The 20,334-nt window shown below is 39.3% G+C and overlaps 1 protein-coding gene across 5 annotated transcripts; it reads right to left on the bottom strand.

Moving 5' to 3' along the window:
* Positions 1–1,303: 1,303 nt before the first annotated feature.
* Positions 1,304–20,210, bottom strand: LATS1 (large tumor suppressor kinase 1). 5 transcript variants are annotated; one of them, XM_031612075.2, is made up of 8 exons: positions 20,008–20,210; positions 16,245–16,754; positions 13,922–14,057; positions 11,651–13,176; positions 6,631–7,213; positions 5,456–5,638; positions 5,126–5,232; positions 1,304–4,165 (listed from the first exon to the last, which is right to left on the bottom strand). In XM_031612075.2, exons 2-8 carry the CDS (start codon positions 16,593–16,595, stop codon positions 3,659–3,661), a joined length of 3,393 nt encoding a protein of 1,130 aa, XP_031467935.2. In that variant the 5' UTR covers positions 16,596–16,754; positions 20,008–20,210; the 3' UTR covers positions 1,304–3,658. The 5 variants fall into 5 exon arrangements, with proteins under 5 accessions (XP_031467935.2, XP_031467929.2, XP_031467911.2 ...); XM_031612069.2 differs by having other exon boundaries at positions 11,651–13,179; XM_031612051.2 differs by having other exon boundaries at positions 11,651–13,179; positions 13,907–14,057.
* Between the last annotated feature and the right edge of the window lie 124 nt (positions 20,211–20,334).

Below are 20,334 nucleotides of genomic sequence, written 5' to 3' on the forward strand. Positions count from 1 at the left end.
TTAATTGAAGATCCAAAGGAACTGTGACAATCAGAAGAATGTTTATAATACAAAAAAGACATTATATATATACACATATACACACACAATATATCTATATATGTGCCTATATAGATATACATAAATCAGTAAACTTGAATAGTGCCTTTATCAAGAGCATCTTAAGGCATCCAAACGTTTTACTATCACACTGACCCAATTTAACATCTTTTTGCTTCGGCTGAACTAAAGCAAACATTAAAAGGTCTGATCTGAAATGGCAGAGACATCTGAAACCAATGCCTAACGGTATGTTCGGTGACAGCAGCAACATCTAAGAACCCACCCACTGCACTGCATATTAGCTAAACTATTAAATGAGACCAAATCATTCCCACTCACAGCTTTGAGCTTTGCAACAGCAGAAGGCAAGTCAGCCTCAGTGACTTCCTAGCCATATATTCTATAGAGTCTATTACAAACTGAGGGTAGAAAAGATACAGCAAGAGGGCCTGCCCTAGGATAGAATGCCACTGAATATCAAATAGTATTTACAATACAGTATACGATTATAGAATATTTTATAAATACAATTTATATGTATACAAGGACACATATGAGAAATTTGTTTTCATGCTTTACAGAGAGAGAAAAGTAATCTGAACTAAAACTCACTGCATAATTCCACAGCTGCTGGTTAGGAGCCTTTTCTCTACTGCCAGTATAAACCAATCCCCATGATGTGTAGCCAGTACAATACCCATGTTTTAAGCAGCAGCTACAAAGAATCTCAACAGACTCAAAGTGTGTGAAACATGACGTTTCAAACATGGGTAAGGCATAATATGTTGGAGAGTTGCACCATCATTACGTAAGTAATGTTTTCTTTTTAGAGAAAAACATGGACTGAAACACACTGCATTTTTGCAAAGAAACATATAATGCTTTAGCATACGGACGGCAAAATTCAAACAAGGAATATTACAACTTCTAACACAAGGTAACAGAAAATGCTAGAAGCATCTACCAATGTCTAAAAAAATGCGAGCTCCTAATATGTTTGTTTCAGAATGGTAAAATAATATTTAATATTTCAGTATTTGCATGTCCTTAAAACACTCAGTTTCTTTTATTAAAAGCCATCATTTTTGCTCATACAGAATTGGGGTGCCCTTGCTGGACCCTTCTGGGTTTTTGTTTTTGGTGGCTTTTTTTATTTTTGTATTCTAAACTCACTAGCTAGAGACCAGTCACAACATTAAATAGGAATATAATAACGTAATATAAAGCAAACAAAGGAGAAATACACTCAGATAAACAAAAGCAATTTTAACAGTCAATTTAATAATGAAGAACTGACATTATTTTCTCTGCAAACTTCACAAACGGTAAGGTAGGTTTCATTAAATTACCTTTAACTAGCAATATATTATACTTTACTCCAAGCAAAGTAGACCAGTTTTACTGGGATACTTGCTATGAAAGAGGATAATCTTTAAGAGTTTATTTACATTGAAAACAATCTTTTTTACATAAAATGGAGTAGCTATACACTGCAACCATTTTATAATATTCAAACTAAATGAAATGAATCTTAAAAGCTCTTCTGTTTCAACAGCTGTAGAACAGCTGGACAGAACATGAATTGTTTTATTAAGCTACAGCCCATTTTCACTGTAGAAAATATCTACCTGGTTATGAAAAGCACTGTCTTTTTTTGTTTGCTTTTTTTTTTTTTTTTAAAAAGCATCTTCTAATTCTAGACACTTCTAAGAAGAAGGGTGAATTAAAAAAACCTCTTGTGACAAAGTCTGTTTATGAAGCTTCCACACTGCCATCCCTTTTTACTCACTGCAATTCATTCCTCCCTCAGTTATGCCAACATAAGCCATTTTTTTGGACCACACTGGTTCACTTCAATGAACATGCACTACAACAACCGTCCAGATGCTAAAGACCATTTTTTACACTGAGCCAATAATTAGCATTGTAAATGGTTGCACTGGCACAAAAACAGGTATTGAATTGGAGCACAGAAAGGCAACAAATAGCTGAAAGTGCACAAGAATTTCTTAGACTAGTTTAGTGAGAAAACCGAATTAGTAACTGAAGATTGCTGCAAGAACAGACACAAGGACAATGCAGAGGCACAAAATAATAACTTAAGAAAGCACTAATATTACACATTATTACAATAAATTTGGAATTATCTATTGGAATTCAATTCCAAGAAGGATGGATTTTAAAAGGAATGAAGTTTACTAAAAATAGTGCATTTTATTTACTGCTGTGTTGAATTCATAGAATAGAGCAAGATAGAGAGAAATAAAAGTAATTCTTTCCGCCTCTCACCTGAAACTCCTGGTGTTCTTCCAGGGAATTTTTTTCACAGGGTTGCTTTGCTTCCTGCTCCTAGCAACCTCAGCAGGCTCACTGCCCTCCCACCATGAGACCAAAGAAACACCTGTTCACCTGCTGTGGGAATTTGTGAAAGAGGAATGCAGAATATGCAGCAGATAGACATAGGTTACTAGTTCTGTTCTGAACTGGGCTGTGAAAGATGAACCACTGAAAATGTACCAAGGAAAACTAACAGATCAGATTGGGTGCATGACATTTCTCACTGCTAGTGTCACTAGGAGGAAACTTGTTAAAAGCAAGTGAAACTAGCCTCTACAAGAAGTCTCAAAAGCCTTAATTTCTGCTCTTTTCTCATTACTATTTCAAACATATAATAAAGAAACTATTATAAAATTTAGTTTTCAAACTAGAAATTCCAACTAAAGTCATACTTTTAAAAATGCATTTTACAGTTCTGTTGTAGTTGGAAAATTAAACTGGATTTCAAAAAGTACTTTTCCTAAAGCTTGCTGTCTCTCAAAACTGTATGAGAACTGATGACAGGAGACATTCAAGTTATTTCTGAGCGAGGACCCCTGCTCACATACTACAGCATTATTAATGTCAGATTCAATTATGTATTTAAAAGACCAGTTCTAACGCTTTATCACTTGACAATGATAGTATAGCCAACACTCTTTCCTGTTTGAAAGCTGAGAACTATGCCATTACTGCAGCAGCTGGAAATGTTTCACCAGATAAGATGGCTCAGTTTTCCCCAACACTGAATAAATATACTAAATACAGTGAGCAGTGAGGGTACGGGGAAGGGGAGGAAGAGGCTGCCAAACTTATCAGATAGCTTTATTAGTGTAAATTTAGTTTTATATTTGGTCAATGCAAAGGAAGAACTGTCATTAAAAAATCTGAAACAAAGACTTGTTTTTTTAAAATTATTTAGTATATGTACAAATAGATATCAGGCATCATTTCAGGGTGAAAAAAATAAATCACTATTTCCTATTTTAAGTACTTAGAGTACAGAGATCAATGATAAAATTCAAGTGATAATTTTTTCACCTAACATCGAATCTCTTCTAAATTAAATAATTGACAATGTTGGAATAAATTAATTTTTGAAAAGCAATTTCCTGGATTTTGGAAATGTATTTTGGAAAATGTACAGAGATGGAAAGCAAAGACAACTTAGTGTTTAAAATAACAATAAGGAACGTGCATATATTCACCCTAGCAATCTTCTCTCAATTCTGTTCAGAGAAAACACTTTTCAAAAATGTCAGCTGCAAAATAAACCGTTTATTTAGTGTTTACTCCTCTGCTAAACATAAACTAGGTCACGATTCTGAACCCCTCTACCTGCTTGTTCTTCATCATCAGAGTGCTGTTCTGAATTCTGGGAACTACTATACTCATACTCAATGGGCTTTGGGTTGTTGTATGGGTAGCCATTGTCATCAAAAAACCTTCGGAATGTGAACTCATAAAAGGCATGTTCAGGATGTTTTCCATTTTTGTACCATCCATTAAGTGTATCATTTACATTTCCTTCCTTATCATCATCACTCCACAATTTATCTGGATCGACTGGATCGAAGTTCGATGTGTCCGTAGGATGAGCGATTTTGGGAATGTAGAAAGCTGACTGCCGCCGTAGATCACTTGAAAAATCAATAGTTTTAAAAAAAGGATGAGCTTTTATTTCATCTGCACCATTTTTGCCTAAACGATCTTCTGGCCCTCGGCATAGTTTAATAATAAGATCAGAGGCCTCTGGAGTCAGCTTAGCTTGAGGTGGAATATGAAGGGAAGTTTGCCAGTTGATAACCTTTGAAGTAAGAAGATGTGTTATTTTATTGACAACTTCATAAAAAAGAAGATCACCTGTGAAAATCAAAAAGATCACTCAACAGAAATAACATTTTCAGACTAATGAGGGCAAATATGAAGCTGTTTTTTTCAGAAACAGAAAGAACACTTTCTGTGAAAATTTGTCAAAATTTAGATAAAGTTTATTCACAGTCCAGATCTAAACCAGAGTCTGGCATGGAACATACCTGCCATAAACCTACAAGATATCATAAAAAACAGTGCCTAACAGGGCTCACAATCTTAAAAGAAGGTGAAATGAATGAATGTTTACTTATTTAATTTATTGGAAAGGTGAACAAATTTAAAGTTACACATCAATATAGAAGTACATTTGGGCCTATTAATATCTTGGAAGTTGAATGCTCTTTTGTAAAAACTGCGCTGCAGAAGACTGCAGAAGCCTTGTAGTCTCTCTGAACCAGGTGAGGTCAGGGAAGGGAGAGACCAACAGCTCCAAGGTGCCAGCAACCCTAAGCAGACACGCTAAACTGCTCTTCTTCTATCCCCACATGCTGAGCACCTGCAGATACTGCAAAAAGAAATCTTCTGCAAATAAGTGAGGATGGAACCCAAGTGGTAGCAGAACACCACTCAGATTGCTAGATAATGAGAAGAAAGTGGATTTAATAACTTCTTGTACTCACTTCTAGTTATAGAGGATGGCTGAGATCTGAACTGTGATTTTACTTAGTACAGTTGCAGCGTAACCAGATAAAATACATGAATGTAATTCTTAAAGTCCTCTTACAAAATGAGTACACCACCACTGTAACAATTACAATACTGCCATCCTTGTAGAGAGCAGCACTCTCAAAAAAATCACCTTTGATTCTATTATAAATTAGAAAGATCATGCTCATTTCAACCCTCTTTTTTCAACTTTTTCTACCTATTACCATGACATTTTTAAAGTTACCTTCATTTGTGTCTCCAGAGGTGTTTGTGCCAGGAAAGGAGGCTGGCCCACTAACATTTCAAAGAGAATTACTCCAACACTCCACCAGTCACACAACTGTGTGTAACCTGGAGAGAAAAAAAAAAAAAGTAGTCAAAGCCTCGGTATATATTTAATCCTGCAAATTCACAAGATAATTCTATTCAATACATTTAAGATTTTTATATTAATAGCTGTTTTTATCAAGATATATGCTTGGGAAAAGCAGTTGTGTAAGAAAGGCGAAGCTGCTACTGGAATGCCAGTTAAGTTGCAGGAAGATTACGATAAAAATAAAAATAAATGCACTACCTGTTCGTAGCAATACTTCTGGTGCAATATAATTAGGCGTGCCAACAAGGGAATGGGCCAGACAGCGCTGGTGCTGACGTGCAGCCCTACGTTCGAGTGGCTTCAGCCGATCTCCACATCTGCAATTTGCTGGATCACCCCATTCATTGCTGAAATCCATGCTGTCCTGACGGGCATGATCACCTGCAATTGTGGGAGAAAAATGCCAAAACTGAGAAAGGCCATTTCAGAGCTTAACTAGAATTAAATTCTCTTCATTTATTATATTTTTATTACAAAATAGAAACTATTTCACAACTCAAGAAAAATAACTGAAAAGTCTTAAAACATCAGGATTTTGACTTTTTGCTTATGATACAAATGACATCTGAGAAGTTAATTTTTAGAGTAGTTATGAGAAAGTTTGATTCTTCTCAACTTTTTTCTTAACATAACCACACTGACTATACAGTGTGTATATCGTCCTTGCTCTTATACAAAGATAGAAAAACAACATTTAAAGCATCAATTGATGCTAATTACCAAAAGATAAAAATTAATGAGGTTTTATTTAAGCCTTCCAAGTAATTGGTTTCAATCTCTTATCTGGAATAACGCAAATGCTTTTGCTTTCTCTTGAGAGACTCTGAAGTAGCCTGGTCTAACAGTAATTCAAAAATTCTTTTCTAAAATAAAAACAAGCCTCTAAGAATTAAAAAGTTAATTTTAGAGTAGTATATAAATCTATATTTCATCACTCACTGAATTGTTTTTTTTTTTTTCCTCTAGCTTTTTTTAAACCACTATTTTAAGTCATCATTTAGGGTTTTAAAAGAAATCAACAATTACAAGGATGGTCGAGGGAAGATTTTCAACAATGATCAATCTAAAACATCAGTCCTACCTTCAGAATAGAGTTATCTACATAATTATGCCACTACATCTTTTCTCTCCAAATATAAGATACCAGTGGGACAAACTTTCAGCATCATAGTTTAATTTCTTTCCTTAGGCAATCAATGCATACCTACACTCAGAAATGCTCCCTAAACGTTGTTTTCTGTAATTTGAATGGTGTGCAGAAACACTGCTAGATGCTATAATGTTCATGAAGACAACGTTGCAATCATCTTTTGACACATTATTTAATTTCTTCAAAAGAATAACATGCCAACAACGTTTTATATTTCTCTTACCACTCTGGTAGTATTTTGAATCATGGGTCCATCGAAAACCTGTACAGAGTCCGAAGTCAGTCAATTTAATATGACCATCACGGTCTATCAAAATATTATCAGGTTTAATATCTCTGTGGATGAAGCCCATTTTATGAACGCTTTCAACTGCACAGGTCAGTTCTGCTGTGTAGAACCGTGCCAGATTTTCTGGAAAGACACCCATTCTAATTAGGAGACTCATCATATCACCTCCAGGAATGTAGTCCATTACAAAGTACAAATTGTCCTTATCTTGGAATGAATAGTACAGACGAACCACCCATTCGTTATCAGCTTCCGCAAGAATATCCCGCTCAGCTTTAACATGAGCAACCTGATTTCTAAGCAACACATCTTTTTTTCTCAGAGTTTTTGTTGCATATAAAGCCTTAGTATCCACTTTTCTTGCTAGGCAAACTTCTCCAAATGCGCCAACACCCAGGGTTTTAATTTTTACAAACATGGACTTGTCCATTTTAGCTCTTCTTAGCCGAATGTAATTAGACTCTTTCTGGCACAACATTTTCCTCATTTGATCTCGGGCTTCTGGTGACAATCCAACCTGTGCAGCAAAAGAGAATTACATTTGAAGAGTGAATAGTACTCTTAGTTCTAGGTGATCTTCTTATCATTACAAGACTTAAGCAAAATAAACAAAATACTTATATATGTGAGACTAAGAAGACCCTTTTAATCTTACTTCACGTCTTTGTTTCTCAGCTCCTATTCCCAAAAAATAGGAATAGTTATTTCCTTTGTGAAATGTTTTACAAAATACTGTTAAGTATTACCTGTCCTGTTTTTTATTAATCAGAATAACAGTGTGCATTAACTGTCTCCCTGATGCTTCATGCAGAGCAAAAACCAGCCAAGACATGCAGAGGAGCTGCAGTGGGAAAGGCTTCTACACTCTACCCTAGCTGAAGCAGTGTTACTAATCATCCTGGCCACATCAGTGTAATCTCAGTTACAGGAGGGGATACAACGCTCCCACGCTCACGTCTATCTACACCAGGCAGAACTTTAAACCTTGGCACTGTTTCCTACTGCCCGCCCAACCCCAGGGCACACCTCCACCACAAGCCCAGGCCCAGTCTTCCCTCCTACCACAAGTTCCACCTCTCCCTAACAGGGCCTCGGTCACGTTCTCTCTGCTGCTCTCCATGTACCAGTAAGCTGGACGGAGTTTCTTGGAAGTGGCTCACTCCTCCACCCACTATCATTTCTCAGCAAGTATCACTATCTTGAATGAACATACCTGGCGTTTGGTCAATACCACTAGCACTCTGACAGCTGAAATACTCACAAGCCACGTGAAACTCACAGCCTAAAGCACAGAAACTCTTATCTACTATAACCATGCAAAGCATTCTCATCATATTCCAGCCCCGGTTCCTCCTACTGGTGTGTTTTTCTGGCTTCAATTCCTTTAAAGCATTCCAATAGCATCCATCAAGGAGAATTTCAGGCCTTGGTATCAGGATATCCTTCATTTTGGTTTTAACATGAGAAAATTTTTTCTTCAGAATTGTTATTTCCTTTGTGATGTTACTACCACAGGGCTTTATGTTCATTCCTTCTTTTGTTTTCTGTAAATATTTTCAACATTTTTAATGTTCCTTTTTTATAGCATTTCAATTTTTTTTCTGTCCACCTTGCTCAAAACTGCCAGCCGACAGCACTGATTTGCCAGTGCAACCTACCGAATACTTTCTCCTTTTTTTTTTTTTTCCTGGACACTCCAACCATAAAATGGAACTCAGCATAAACTGAAACCCTGTAAACATAACAACAGTTGCTCAGCACAAGTTTCCAATTTCTTAGTGTCACAGTATTTTACTGATGCTTGATACCAGATGTTGCAACTTCTATCCCCTAACACTACAATGCTTAAGATACTATCTGCATAATACTACCCCAAGACCATCACCAGGATTAGACAATCACTAGTTGAGGCGTGTATAAACTGTCTGTTAACAGATGACTCCTACGCTTCGCCCAACTTAAAATATAACTTGCGACAAAACGTAATATGTGATTGAGAAAAAAAGGAGTGATTGAAAGACCAATTAGGTATCACTCAATATCTTACAAATGCCTTCAGTATACCATATGTCAATCACAAAAACAAAACAAAAAACCCCACACTGTTAGAATCACAGAGATTTTCTTATAAGCTTAAAAAAAAAGAGACTACAAAAAATTTACAGTGAATAGCAGTAAGATTTACATAGAGAAAGCTGTCTCAAATCTGAGACAAAATTTTTCATCTAAGCCAGAAAAGCAGCAGTTAGGTCTAGATTGAGCTAGCTTCAGATTAGATTTGAGAAATACATTCAACTCGCTACCTCAAGTACAGCCAATGTGTGCAACTGATCTCCATGTTACTGTAGGAATACCAAGGCAATGCCCTTGAAAAGAGAGATACAGTGGAAAGCATCTCAAGTTTTCTGTAGATGAATGTGCTTAAGGTACAGTTCAATGCAGAAGGCGGCATTTCTGAAGAACTCAAAAGATCAAGACGACATTTTTTAAACTTCAGACAACAGAATGTCAGCTTCTCAAGTGCCCCCTGCACCATTAAGTCTGCTTCAGGGCAGTGCCAATTGCACACAAACAGAATCTCACCAGTTAGATAACTAGCAAAGAAAATGGTCCAGGAGATCACAAAACACTAGGAAGGAGTTAATCACTGCAAGACATACAAAATACAATCTCCAAAGTTCCTGTTGCTTTCTTGTTGTTGCATTCTAACAATTTTGTTGTAAAATCCAAATTACGCAGCCTAATTTGGCATGTATTCACCCAAATACAGCTTTCACTTTTTCTATGCCATTCATTAAAGTAAACGTTTGTCACAAACTGACCTCTCCCCACATTGCAGTAATTTGCTACAAGACTTCTCAGCTATGGAATTTACCAAAAATTTACTATTTTTGCATAAACACATACGTACTCACATCTCCCGTAACTTCTATTCAACATCAGGCACAAGTTTCTTGAATTGCTATCTACTATCACACCATTTACTCTCATTTTATTTTCTTCTCATCTGTTCGTTAAATCATGACTAGTTAAGTTTCTATTTGTGACACAGATATCTAGCATAATACTTGGGCACTTGAGTGTAAGGGAAGTAAATTCACACATTCAAATTAAATATTTCTGACAGACCTTCACTTAGTCCCCCAAAAGGCCCAACAGAATACAAATATATCACCTATCCTAGAAATACAGCATCTCCTGAAGGTAGATACTTCTGCTGGGATACACTGTGTTCTTTTTTGATTTTCAAAATTCCTACCAAGGAGGTGAAAAGAGGGGGATCGATACCTGTTTAATCCTCTTAAACTTCCTAACAATATGCAGTGAATTAGTTACCCTTACTCCTTATCATGAAGACCTCAAATATAGTACACTATTGTGGGAATTCTGTCCTATAACCTGATGAAAGAGAAGAGGCTTGCTGCAGTGTAATACTGCATTTCCCCTGCTTCAGTCTGCTATTAAACATCCCAGCTTTTAATCTAGCATAAATATTATAAAATTTATTTCATATAAAAAAAAAAGACATTCACTTTAAATGTTTTAAATGTACAAAGAAAACATTCAAGAAAGCTTACAATCAGTGTCTTTGCCTAAGACATGATTCTGGTACTACGGAACAGCACAGGAAGAAGGGAAAGTGATGTTTGCAAATCAACATGAGTTATTATCTTACTTTTCAGTACTAAAAAATAGTCAAAATAAAATTCATGCTTAATTTTGATGCAGGATTGCATGCAAAGACTTCTAAAAAGGGATCATGCTACTCTTTAATAAAAAAAAATACTGTTGCTCCAAAAATCTTACTTGCCTACACAGGGATGGAGGCTAGAGAGTTCAGGAAAGCTTCCCACACCTTAACAGTTTAAATCAGCTGTTAGTGGAAGTGAAAAGGAAAGAGAGAAAACTAAGAATAAAGATCTAGAAAGAAATTCAGGAAATCTTGCTAACATTTACATATCTTACGATTAACCAAATGTAAAACACTATAGCTTACAGCAAGAATTTTCAAAGAGTAAGAAAACATGGATTTTAAAAGCAGCATTTCAAGAAAGTGGCATTAGCCAAGTGCACTTTCAAAAGGCCCATCACAATTACATCCAATTTTCAACTACAGCTGCTAAGAATATATAAAATGCATCTCAAAACTTCATTTCTGCAGGTCTTAATAATCTACTTCTCATAATTTTCACTTTTGAAATTACACATGCATACATCACTTGCTTTTTTTAACCTTTTAGATTTAGTTTCACAGAACATGAAATCTCAGGAACAGACCACTGACTTCAGGTATGTGCAAAGAAATTGCTTCTGTATATTCTTGCAGGTGTTTGTTAGCATCCCATTCAGTTACACCTTGTTTGAACAGACACCTTTAAAGTCTGGATTAAATACTTTGCCAAAAAGTACCACATCACTCTCATTTTAGAAATATAAAATTAAACACTGTTTGTTTGTTTTTATAAGGGATGAACTTCAAAAACTCTCTTACTAGTGGAACAAAATGCAAAAAGGTATCACTGTTCAGGTGACTATATAAAAGGTGTACCAACTCATCCCTGCAGTGTCTGCTTATACACACCTATACATACCATTAAAACGTTGCATAGAGCTCACTCAAAAAAGAAAAAAGCAGGATTAAGTAAAATCCTGAATATAAACTATAAGCTTAGTAGTTAAATCACAGTTCATATAGAAATCCTGCTTCTTCTGCCTTACCAATTATAAGCCATATGAGCTGTGTTCAGACACGCAGAAACCTTATGTCACAAAAGTAATTTCTAAGAAGACAATGAAGTACATAAGTAAAGTAATGAAGAAACTGCCACATCTGAAATTGAAAAAACTAAAAACAGCCCTCAACACCATGCTGTACCATAATGTTCTACGTATCTGTTCTATCTGTCCTACCGGTAAGGCAATTCTAGTCAAAGACTTAGGAGAAAGAGTTTACCCGCATCATTTCATTCTCCAGTTGTTTCTTCCGATGTAAACGTTGCTGATGTGACTTGAGTATATTCTCCACATGCTGCTCCATGAAGAACTTAAAAGCCTGAGGGGAATAGCTTTGAATACGAGACTCTCGCCGTTCTTCATCTTTCTTGTTTTTTCTAACAGGAACGGGCGATGTTGTAATTTGTTTCTTTTCTTTGTCTGCTGAATCAACACATTCATAATTCTTTTCGTTCTCTTCCTCCTTAGATGAAATGGGTGGTTCCTCTTTGCTAAGCTTGGGTCCAGTCTCATAAGGATGGACAGATGGACTCTGATGTAACAAGTGTTTGGGGTAAGGTGGGGGTGGACCCTGGTAATTCGGAGCCTCTGCAACAGGTGGCATAACAGCCATGTTTGTAGATGGACCCTCAGAGAAGGGAATAGGCTGAATGGTTTGTACTGGTTGCGGCATCCAGGAAGGGTGTGTTGGTGCTAAGGCAGTCTGTAGCTCTGGCTTTAACACACGCATACTTTTCACTGGCTGCTGAATAGGAGCTGGTGTTATAGCCGTTACTGTAGTGGCTGAAGGCTGAGAGCTGCTAGGGTGACTCTGTCTATTTCCATGATGGTTGTTGAAAGAATTTGACCGTGCTGGAAGGTTGGGTTGCCATGCAGGGATTTCATGCCCATTGCCAGGTGATGACTGTGGCTGCACAGGTGGGGGCTGTGACCAGGATGCAGGTATTCCAGCTACGTTTGTATTATAAAGTTCCATGTTGTGACTATTTCTATTTGGCACCAACATTGTTGGAGGAAGATTCCCATTGGTGTATGCTGAAGGGGGAGCAGATCCCCCTGCCTGCATTTGTAGTGCTGTAGGACTCTGCCTATTAGTTGAGTTCATCGGGTATGGAGGTGGCTGGCGACTCACCGAGTTCCCAGACACGACATTCTGGTGAACTATGAACTCTGCCTGACAATTACCATTTTGCATTCCAGCCCTTCCTGAGGGAAAGCTAAACTTGCTGTTGGCCGAACTCTGCATGATTATTGGTTGCCTTCCAATGGGGACAGCACTCATGCCTCTCTGACCCTGAGTGGAAGAGTTCATGGGTGGCGGATTCATCGGTGGAGGTGGATAGCCGTCCTGCCATGCGCCTGGTGGCACTGGAGAAATACGGGTGATCACATATTCCATGTTCCCAGAGTAACGCTTTGTCTGAGCGTTTGGTTCCCAGGAAGGTGGCGGTGGCGTGGTTCCTCTGGGAGGGGGCGTCTGCCCTCGAGGAGGTGGAGGAGGTGGCGTGACGCTCCTTATCTGGGGGAGTGGTGGGGGATTCACTCTTTGTCCATTGCCAGGGTGAGCCTGAGCAAATGCTGCAATGCCAGATCCAGATAGCGGCCTTCCTACATCAGGCTGAGAGCTGGGACTTTCTGAGCGATAAACTACTCCATCTGCCAGGGAAGGGCCGTGTCTCTGAGGAACCAAGGATTCCTTAGAACCCTTCCAGCTCTGCTTGCGGTTAACCGACTGCTGTACAGTCCCTGCTTTTACAAAAAGATAACAGAATATTTCTATCGTTTCAGTAAAAGAACATGCTAACTATAATAACTTTGCGAGTAATAATGAAAACTACAGCTCAATGGTAGCATTTAGCTAGCTGCTTCATACAAGCACCAACTAGTTCTGCTTCAGAGGCTAACTGAAAATAAATGCTATAGATTGCTACTGTTGACTATCATTTTTTCCTCACATCTATATTGTGGATTTAAAACAACTTTAAAGAGACGACTGTTGAGTATTCAACCTTAAGTCAAACAAAAGTTCACTGATTTCTAAATGGCACATGACTGAGAAAAAATACAAGCATCACAAGAACTAGGCAAAAACTGAGATCTGATATCATTCCTTGAACATAATACAAGGATGTTGCTTAGGTGTTGTACTGAGGGACGTGGTTTAGTTGGAAATATCGGTGATGGATGGACTGCATGATTTGGAGGTCTTTTCCAACCTTAGCGATTCTATGATTCTGTGATTCTTAGACAAAATGTAAAAACAAGTAGATATTTTAAAAAAAGTCTTAAATTCACATCAAAGATACTCACGTTTCAAAAGAATTCTATTATATACTTCACAAATAATCTTCAAAGCAAAACCCTGTATCTCAGCACCTCCTCTCTTCTACTCTGAGCACATGAAAGAGTATGCTCTTTTGTATTTTTCACCAGTAAGAACTCAGTTAATGAGTTGAAGTGTCATGAATATACCTACCTGGTGGTTTCATACCTGCATTTACAGGTCTTGCTGCAGCTGCAACCATCTGTTCCCGACGAGGATCCTGGTAGCTCATTTTACTAATAAATTCGATGGCTGCTTCTATACTACGGTTGTTAGTTTGTCTAAGGGCTTGTATAACCATATCCTAAAGGGAAAATTAAATACAAAAAGTTACTAAAAATGGCAAAAATAATAAAAATCATGCGAATTTAGCCAAATATCCTCCAGTAACTTTACCAAAGTACACAATGATTTCCCTCAATCAACTTGAAAATAATCTAACAAGGTTTTCTCCAAAACAGATCCTCCAAAAAATTAATAGTCTGGATCTTCCAAAAAACAACTATATTTTGATATTAACTGTCACCACACTATTCTTACAGTTTGTCTATTCTAGATATTAGTTATATGCATTACTCAGATAACAGATATAGGTCCCACCTAACTTAACTTATTCTATAAAAGATATCCAAATGTGACATTCAGTACTATTGCATTTACTCATTTTTCTCCAGCCTGGAATGTCAACAAACATCCGTTAGCTTCTCCTCAAGTATTTTTTACTAGTAAATCTAACAATATTAGCAGAAATTCTGTTATTTTTGTGGTGGGGATTTGCTGTGTTCTTAGAGATCCAAAGAGAAGCCTTGATCAGATGACCAATCCCAGGTTTGTCAATGAAAATGCATTATGGATCAATGGTGTTTCTCTGGACTTGAATGAGACTGAGGTCAAGAAACAGGTGATTAAAAAAGTCAGGCAGTCCTCTCCCATTTTTATTGAAATGATATTGTACAGTTAACTCAGAATTTGAAAAAAATCATATACCAAGTGACTCCCTTTAATTAACTACACTGCCTTCCAGTGATCTGTTATGGCCATACTTTGTCATATCAAAGCCATCATTTCAGTTCACATTATTTTTGAACAAGTCACCAAGTTACAGCAGTATATGGCAGGAGGGCTGGAACTGGATGATCTTTACGGTCCCTCCCAATCCAAGCCATTCTATGATTCATCTACCAGCAAAATCAATGGGAAGTCCAAGAAGGCTCAGAAGGGAGGAGGTCAGTATCAATTTCAAATTCAAACCCACATTTATACTTTCACTACATCTGTATGTTTTTGACACTGCAAATGTATGAAATAAGCACTGCCTTCAGAAACAATAATAAAATGAACAAAACAGAGAAGTACATACATATAGAAAACAAGATAGCCTTGATGTTTACAGAGCAGGTGACGTTGCTGGATCAAAAAATTACAGCATTTGATCTCATAGAGGAAAGAGCATTTTTTTCCCACAATCAGCACCTTATTTTGGGACATTATTGAGGAAATACCACTTCATAGCTTTAGAGAAATTCCCTCCTCTTAACCTCCCTGTGAATACCAAAGCATCACAGAACTTGTGAGCTGGCTGCTAGGGCAGTCAGCATGCTCCTGAAAAGGGAAGCACTGTACCACCCCAGGGTGGCAGAATGGTTTGCTAGTTTGTGTTTTGTTTTCATCTGCTTTTCAGGTTTACAGAGAAGGAATGAGAATAGGTGTAACTTACATAGATGTGCAATCCCCAATAAAAACACAGAAGCTCTAAGTATTTTCATTTTATATTCCTAGAAACCATATTTCAAACTCCTTTCACATACTGAATGAACTGAAGTAAGTTTAGTGCATAATTATCTAATTTTCTTATGTCGTTTTTTTTTTTTTTTTTGTAACAACGATAGCAGAATAGAATAGTTGTACTTTCAAGTGCTGTGATCTCAACATTTTTGTCTTAAGAACATAACTGCAGAGAAGATAACCTGAAATTGCTTTTATAGTATACCTTCTTAAATATTTTTGTCAGGCAAAAAAAAAAAAAAAGCTATAACATTTTTTCTCAGTGACTTTCCATCCACTAACAACAGATAGGAAAACATCATTAAAATTTAATCCTGAAATATGTGATACTGCTTTTCGCTTTAGAATGTCCATACTTTATCAACGTGTTTTAGTTGGGCACAATTTGAAGTTCTGTTGAGTATCAAAGGCAAAATCCACGTTCTAAAGTGTCCAGTTCTCTCTGTCTAATATGGTTTTAGAATTAAAACAATCCCTACCGTAAACACTGCAAATAGTGCAAAAAATGAAAAATAGCAAAATCTCTCTAGATCTCTGTTTCCCTTCTTCATCCCAGCTTCATTAAGTTCTAATTAACTCTACCAAATTTTAAAGCTATTTTGAGTATCATACGCTGTTTAAACATTCCATGACCAACACCTCCTCCAATACACTCTGATAGCTTATAGTTAGCACAACACTAAAACTTGAATATAAAATATTTCACCTCATCAAAGCCAGCAGCTTGTAAGTCTTGCAGCATTTGTCGATTAACTTCTGATGTTCCTTTGACAGCTGAAGTAGTTTCATTTGCAAAGGGCAGCAGTGAGTTTCTTATCTCCTGCAAAACTTTATGATATGTTACAAATTTGGGGGGATTTCGACCTTGTCGAGGATCTTCTGATGACATCTTTCCCATGTTGAGATCAGCTTTAGCAGCATCTGAGGGTTTTGGTAAATTCCTGAGGCTCTCTCGTATTTCCTGTAGCATCTGCTGGCTGCTGCCAGTATAGTTACTGGCAGGAAAAGTCTTAGGCCTCATTTGTCTATAACCTTCTGGCTTCTCAGTTCTCTTCATGAAAACATGTATATATGCAACCTTCACCAAGGACTCGCACTAATGCAAAACTCCAGAAAGGCTGGCTGGTAGTTTCAAAACACACGAAGGCAGCGACTGTTTGCTCCTAAACTGTGATTCTTGTAGTGCTGAAGTGTGTCACAATCCAAAGCAGTTATCCTGTTAAGAAAACAAAACAAAAATCCCATTACACATTACATATAAAACATAGACATGCAGTGACACCTTCACAGTTAGTACAGGTTTGCTTCCCAAATTCTTCAGGGAGTCTTTACGTAACTAGAAACTTTGCTGGGCTCCTCACAGTACTTTAAGGAATGCCATAGATGCCTCAAGTTTGAACAGACAGGAACTCAGGGTAAGGTTCAAAGCCTAAGGAGCAGACATGGCTGCTAAGCGCGCTTCCCCACACAGCCCCATCACTGCATCTCTGTCTTTTCCCAATCTGTTGCCCACATTCTCTCCATCAGCACCCTGGAAAGCTGAAGGTGCCTGCTCTACTTGCCAGGCAGTCAGCTACAGCATGGACCAACATACTGGCTGTTCAAAAGCCCTGACACCAAGCTCCATGAGCAGGTGGAAGTACAAAGCATACATATAACTACTGTGATTTATCCATTCTCCACCAGCCACATACATAAAAAATGGCCAATCTCATCACATGAAACTTTATGATTTCTTGTACCATCTACCACCTAATCTCATTTAAGGTCTCAGTTTTCCAAGGCTATGGCAGTCTCTCAGCTTGAGCCTTCTGGATCCAGTTGTATTTTGTTAATAGTTATATATTTTTTTAATATAAAGAAAGATGGGTGCAGGAGGATAAAAGAAAATCGAAACTTTCTTATTGCAATATCGTTCAACAACTCAAGCATTAAATTCACTAAGAACGTAACTGTGACATTTGGTAAGGAAAACAGAAAATTCTGCAAAAAAAAAAAAATAACTGCATTTTGAAGGGCCTGACTCATCAGGGAAAGAACTCTGTGCTCTGTGGTGAACTAAAATTTCTGCCTTTGTGCTGTGCATTAGCATGTACTGTAACCAGTGTGGCAAAGCTATAGAAACCAAGGTGACACACTGAGAGGTTACAGAGCCTCTGCCTCTTCATAGTACCCTGGAATAAACCTTCTGCAGTCTGTACTGCTCCACAGAGGCAGATCATATACTAAAGACAGTACAAGACACAAAAATTACATGTTTAGCACTGTCTTCAGAGGCAACTAGAAGAATGATAAAACTTAACTCATGCTGCTCCTTTACCACAGCTCAACACCCAACAGACCAACGCACTCAAATTTTGTCTTCCAAGTTTTCTGAAGGATTCTTCTTGAGGATCCAGATACTCGTAAGCATCATTTGTCTCTTGAAGTACTGTGTAGGTGTTTCTCACAACAGACATCTGAATTAAACACGTCCAAGGAGTTTCATACAGCCCACATAGAAGCCACTCTTTCTTTACCCTGGTTTTCACTTCCACTGCACTGCCATAAACCAATCAGTGATTCAACAACTGAGGAAGAATGTGACAAGAGGCTAATAGGAAAAAGAACCTTCTGACACCCATACACATTATATGGGTGGCATACACATGCTACCCATACATGAATGAAATTGGAAAGCTTAAAGAAGAAAGACACAAACCAGGCCTGCAAGAAGGAACACAAAGGACCACCACCTGATGTCATTCGCCTTGGCAAATCACTTCATACTGTACTTCCTTGAATGGAACTGCTTAAATCTTCGGTGCTACAACTGCACCACAGCCTTCCTTGCTCTGTGGTAGGTACAGAACTTTAAATGAAGACAGTTCGGTACTGATATTAAAGCTTTTTCCTGCAGTCTGGTAGCACAGAGTTCCTCAGTACCTACTGAATAAGGAAAAGATTACCAAGCATCTAAGTGAGTTTTAATAATAAACAGTGAGGCTTTGTCCAAAGTATTAAGAAATCTTGATTCAGCAGAAAGCATGTCATGAGAGCAATTAAAAGAAATTTAATTTTGCCCACTTTCAAGATCATTTTCAAAACGCGATGTTTAAGACTGCATTGAAAAACACTTGGCTTAAAATGCTTTTTCCAAAGAAAAGGGAGAAAATAAGTATTTTTTTCTAGAATTCTACTAGAAAATACTTTTGCTTGGTATGTTCCTTTTCCTTCCAAGAGACCTGCTTCAGAACACACACTGGATTCACAAGTGCGGGGACACATGCAAATAGCATCTGAAGGAATTCTCACCTCCAGAAAAGCAAAATCTCTACGTGCGTTCATTCAACAGCATTTAATGACACAGTTCAGTAATTTCGGTTACTTGTGCAAATTCAGCCAAAGTTAAGAGCGATTATTAGTTCACCATTGGCAGGGTTATCCAGCTAAAGCTCCACCAGCACGAAGCTGCCATCCTGCTTACCTGCCACCGCTCACCTGGGCCTGTGCAACTGCGTGCAAGGCCGCACGGTGCAAGTCAGGCTGGGGCAACTTACCCAGATAACAGCCACTCTTTGGTGGATCGTTTCTTTTGACAGCAGGATTGAGTAATAACAGTTAGATGCCTATGTAAAACAGCAGTCTTAATTGCTTAGAAAGCCAATTAAACCCGTCTCCCAGTTTAACAAAATCAGAGAAAGCAAGCATTACATTGACTACAGCTAACGCTGCTTTATGTCTGAACTTCAAAATTCAGGTCACCTCCTTCTGGAGACATTTGTATACATTGTAAAACAAGAACATTTCAACTGCTCAGTAAGAGATCGACCAGAGTCATTCACCTCTAACCAGAAAGAGCTGATTGCACCCAAGGGAAATGACACATACCAACAGAATCATACAACTGCAGTGGCTGGAAGGGATCTCTGGACACTGTCTAGTGCAACTCTCTGCTAAAGCAGGTTCCCTACAGCAGGTATTCCCCTTTGCTCTCGTGATTCTCCCAAGAATTTGGGAGCCATCAACTTAAGCTTGCAGGCGCTCGATTCAAACCAAGGAGAGGCAACAATTCTTTCCAGCACTTACAGCCACGGAGCCGCCTGCCAAAGGACGCGCTGCCAGCGCCGAGTGCCTCCAGAGGACGAGGAGAGCCCGGCGCAGAAGGGCGCACTCGGCGCGGCAGATGAGCGCGGCCGGCCGCGCACGGGCACACGGCGCCCTCGGCCCGCCCCGTTATCTCCCGCAGCGGGACGCGGCTCTTCCCACGGACACACGCTCCCCGGCCGCTCCCGGCGGCGGCAGGCCCACGCGCTGGGAAGGGCGGCGGTCGCCCCGCCGCTCCCCGGGGAACGCGGGGAAAGAGCGGCCGAGCGGACCCGCGGGGCGGCGCGCTCCGGACCCGGCTCGCGTTCCCCGGCGGAGAGCTCGCGGCCGTCCCCGCGCCGAAGCCAGGCCTCGGCTTCCCGCTCCCTCCGCCACCGACCTACCTGCGGCGAGAGGGCGGCGGCGGCAGCGCCCCGGCCCCGCCCGCCCGCGCGGCGACGACCGCCGCGGCCCTCCGCGCTGCCCGCCGCGGCCGCTCGCTCCCTCCGCCACGGCCCGCCGCCGCCGCCACGGCCCTCTCAGTTCGGCGCCGCCATTTTGTCGGTGTCTCCGCCGCGGAGGGCTTCCCGGATATGGGCAGCTCCCGGCCGCCCTTGCGCGCCCGGCGCTCCCCCCGCTGCCTCGGCCCGGGCGGGGAAGGCGAGGCGGGGCGGGGCGAGGCCCGAGCCGAGCGGCGTTTGTGTGCTGCCGCGGGCGGCCCTACGATGTGA

Source organism: Phasianus colchicus, chromosome 2 (genome assembly GCF_987193195.1).
Source record: "Phasianus colchicus chromosome 2, bPhaCol1.hap1.1, whole genome shotgun sequence".
NCBI lineage: Eukaryota > Metazoa > Chordata > Aves > Galliformes > Phasianidae > Phasianus > Phasianus colchicus.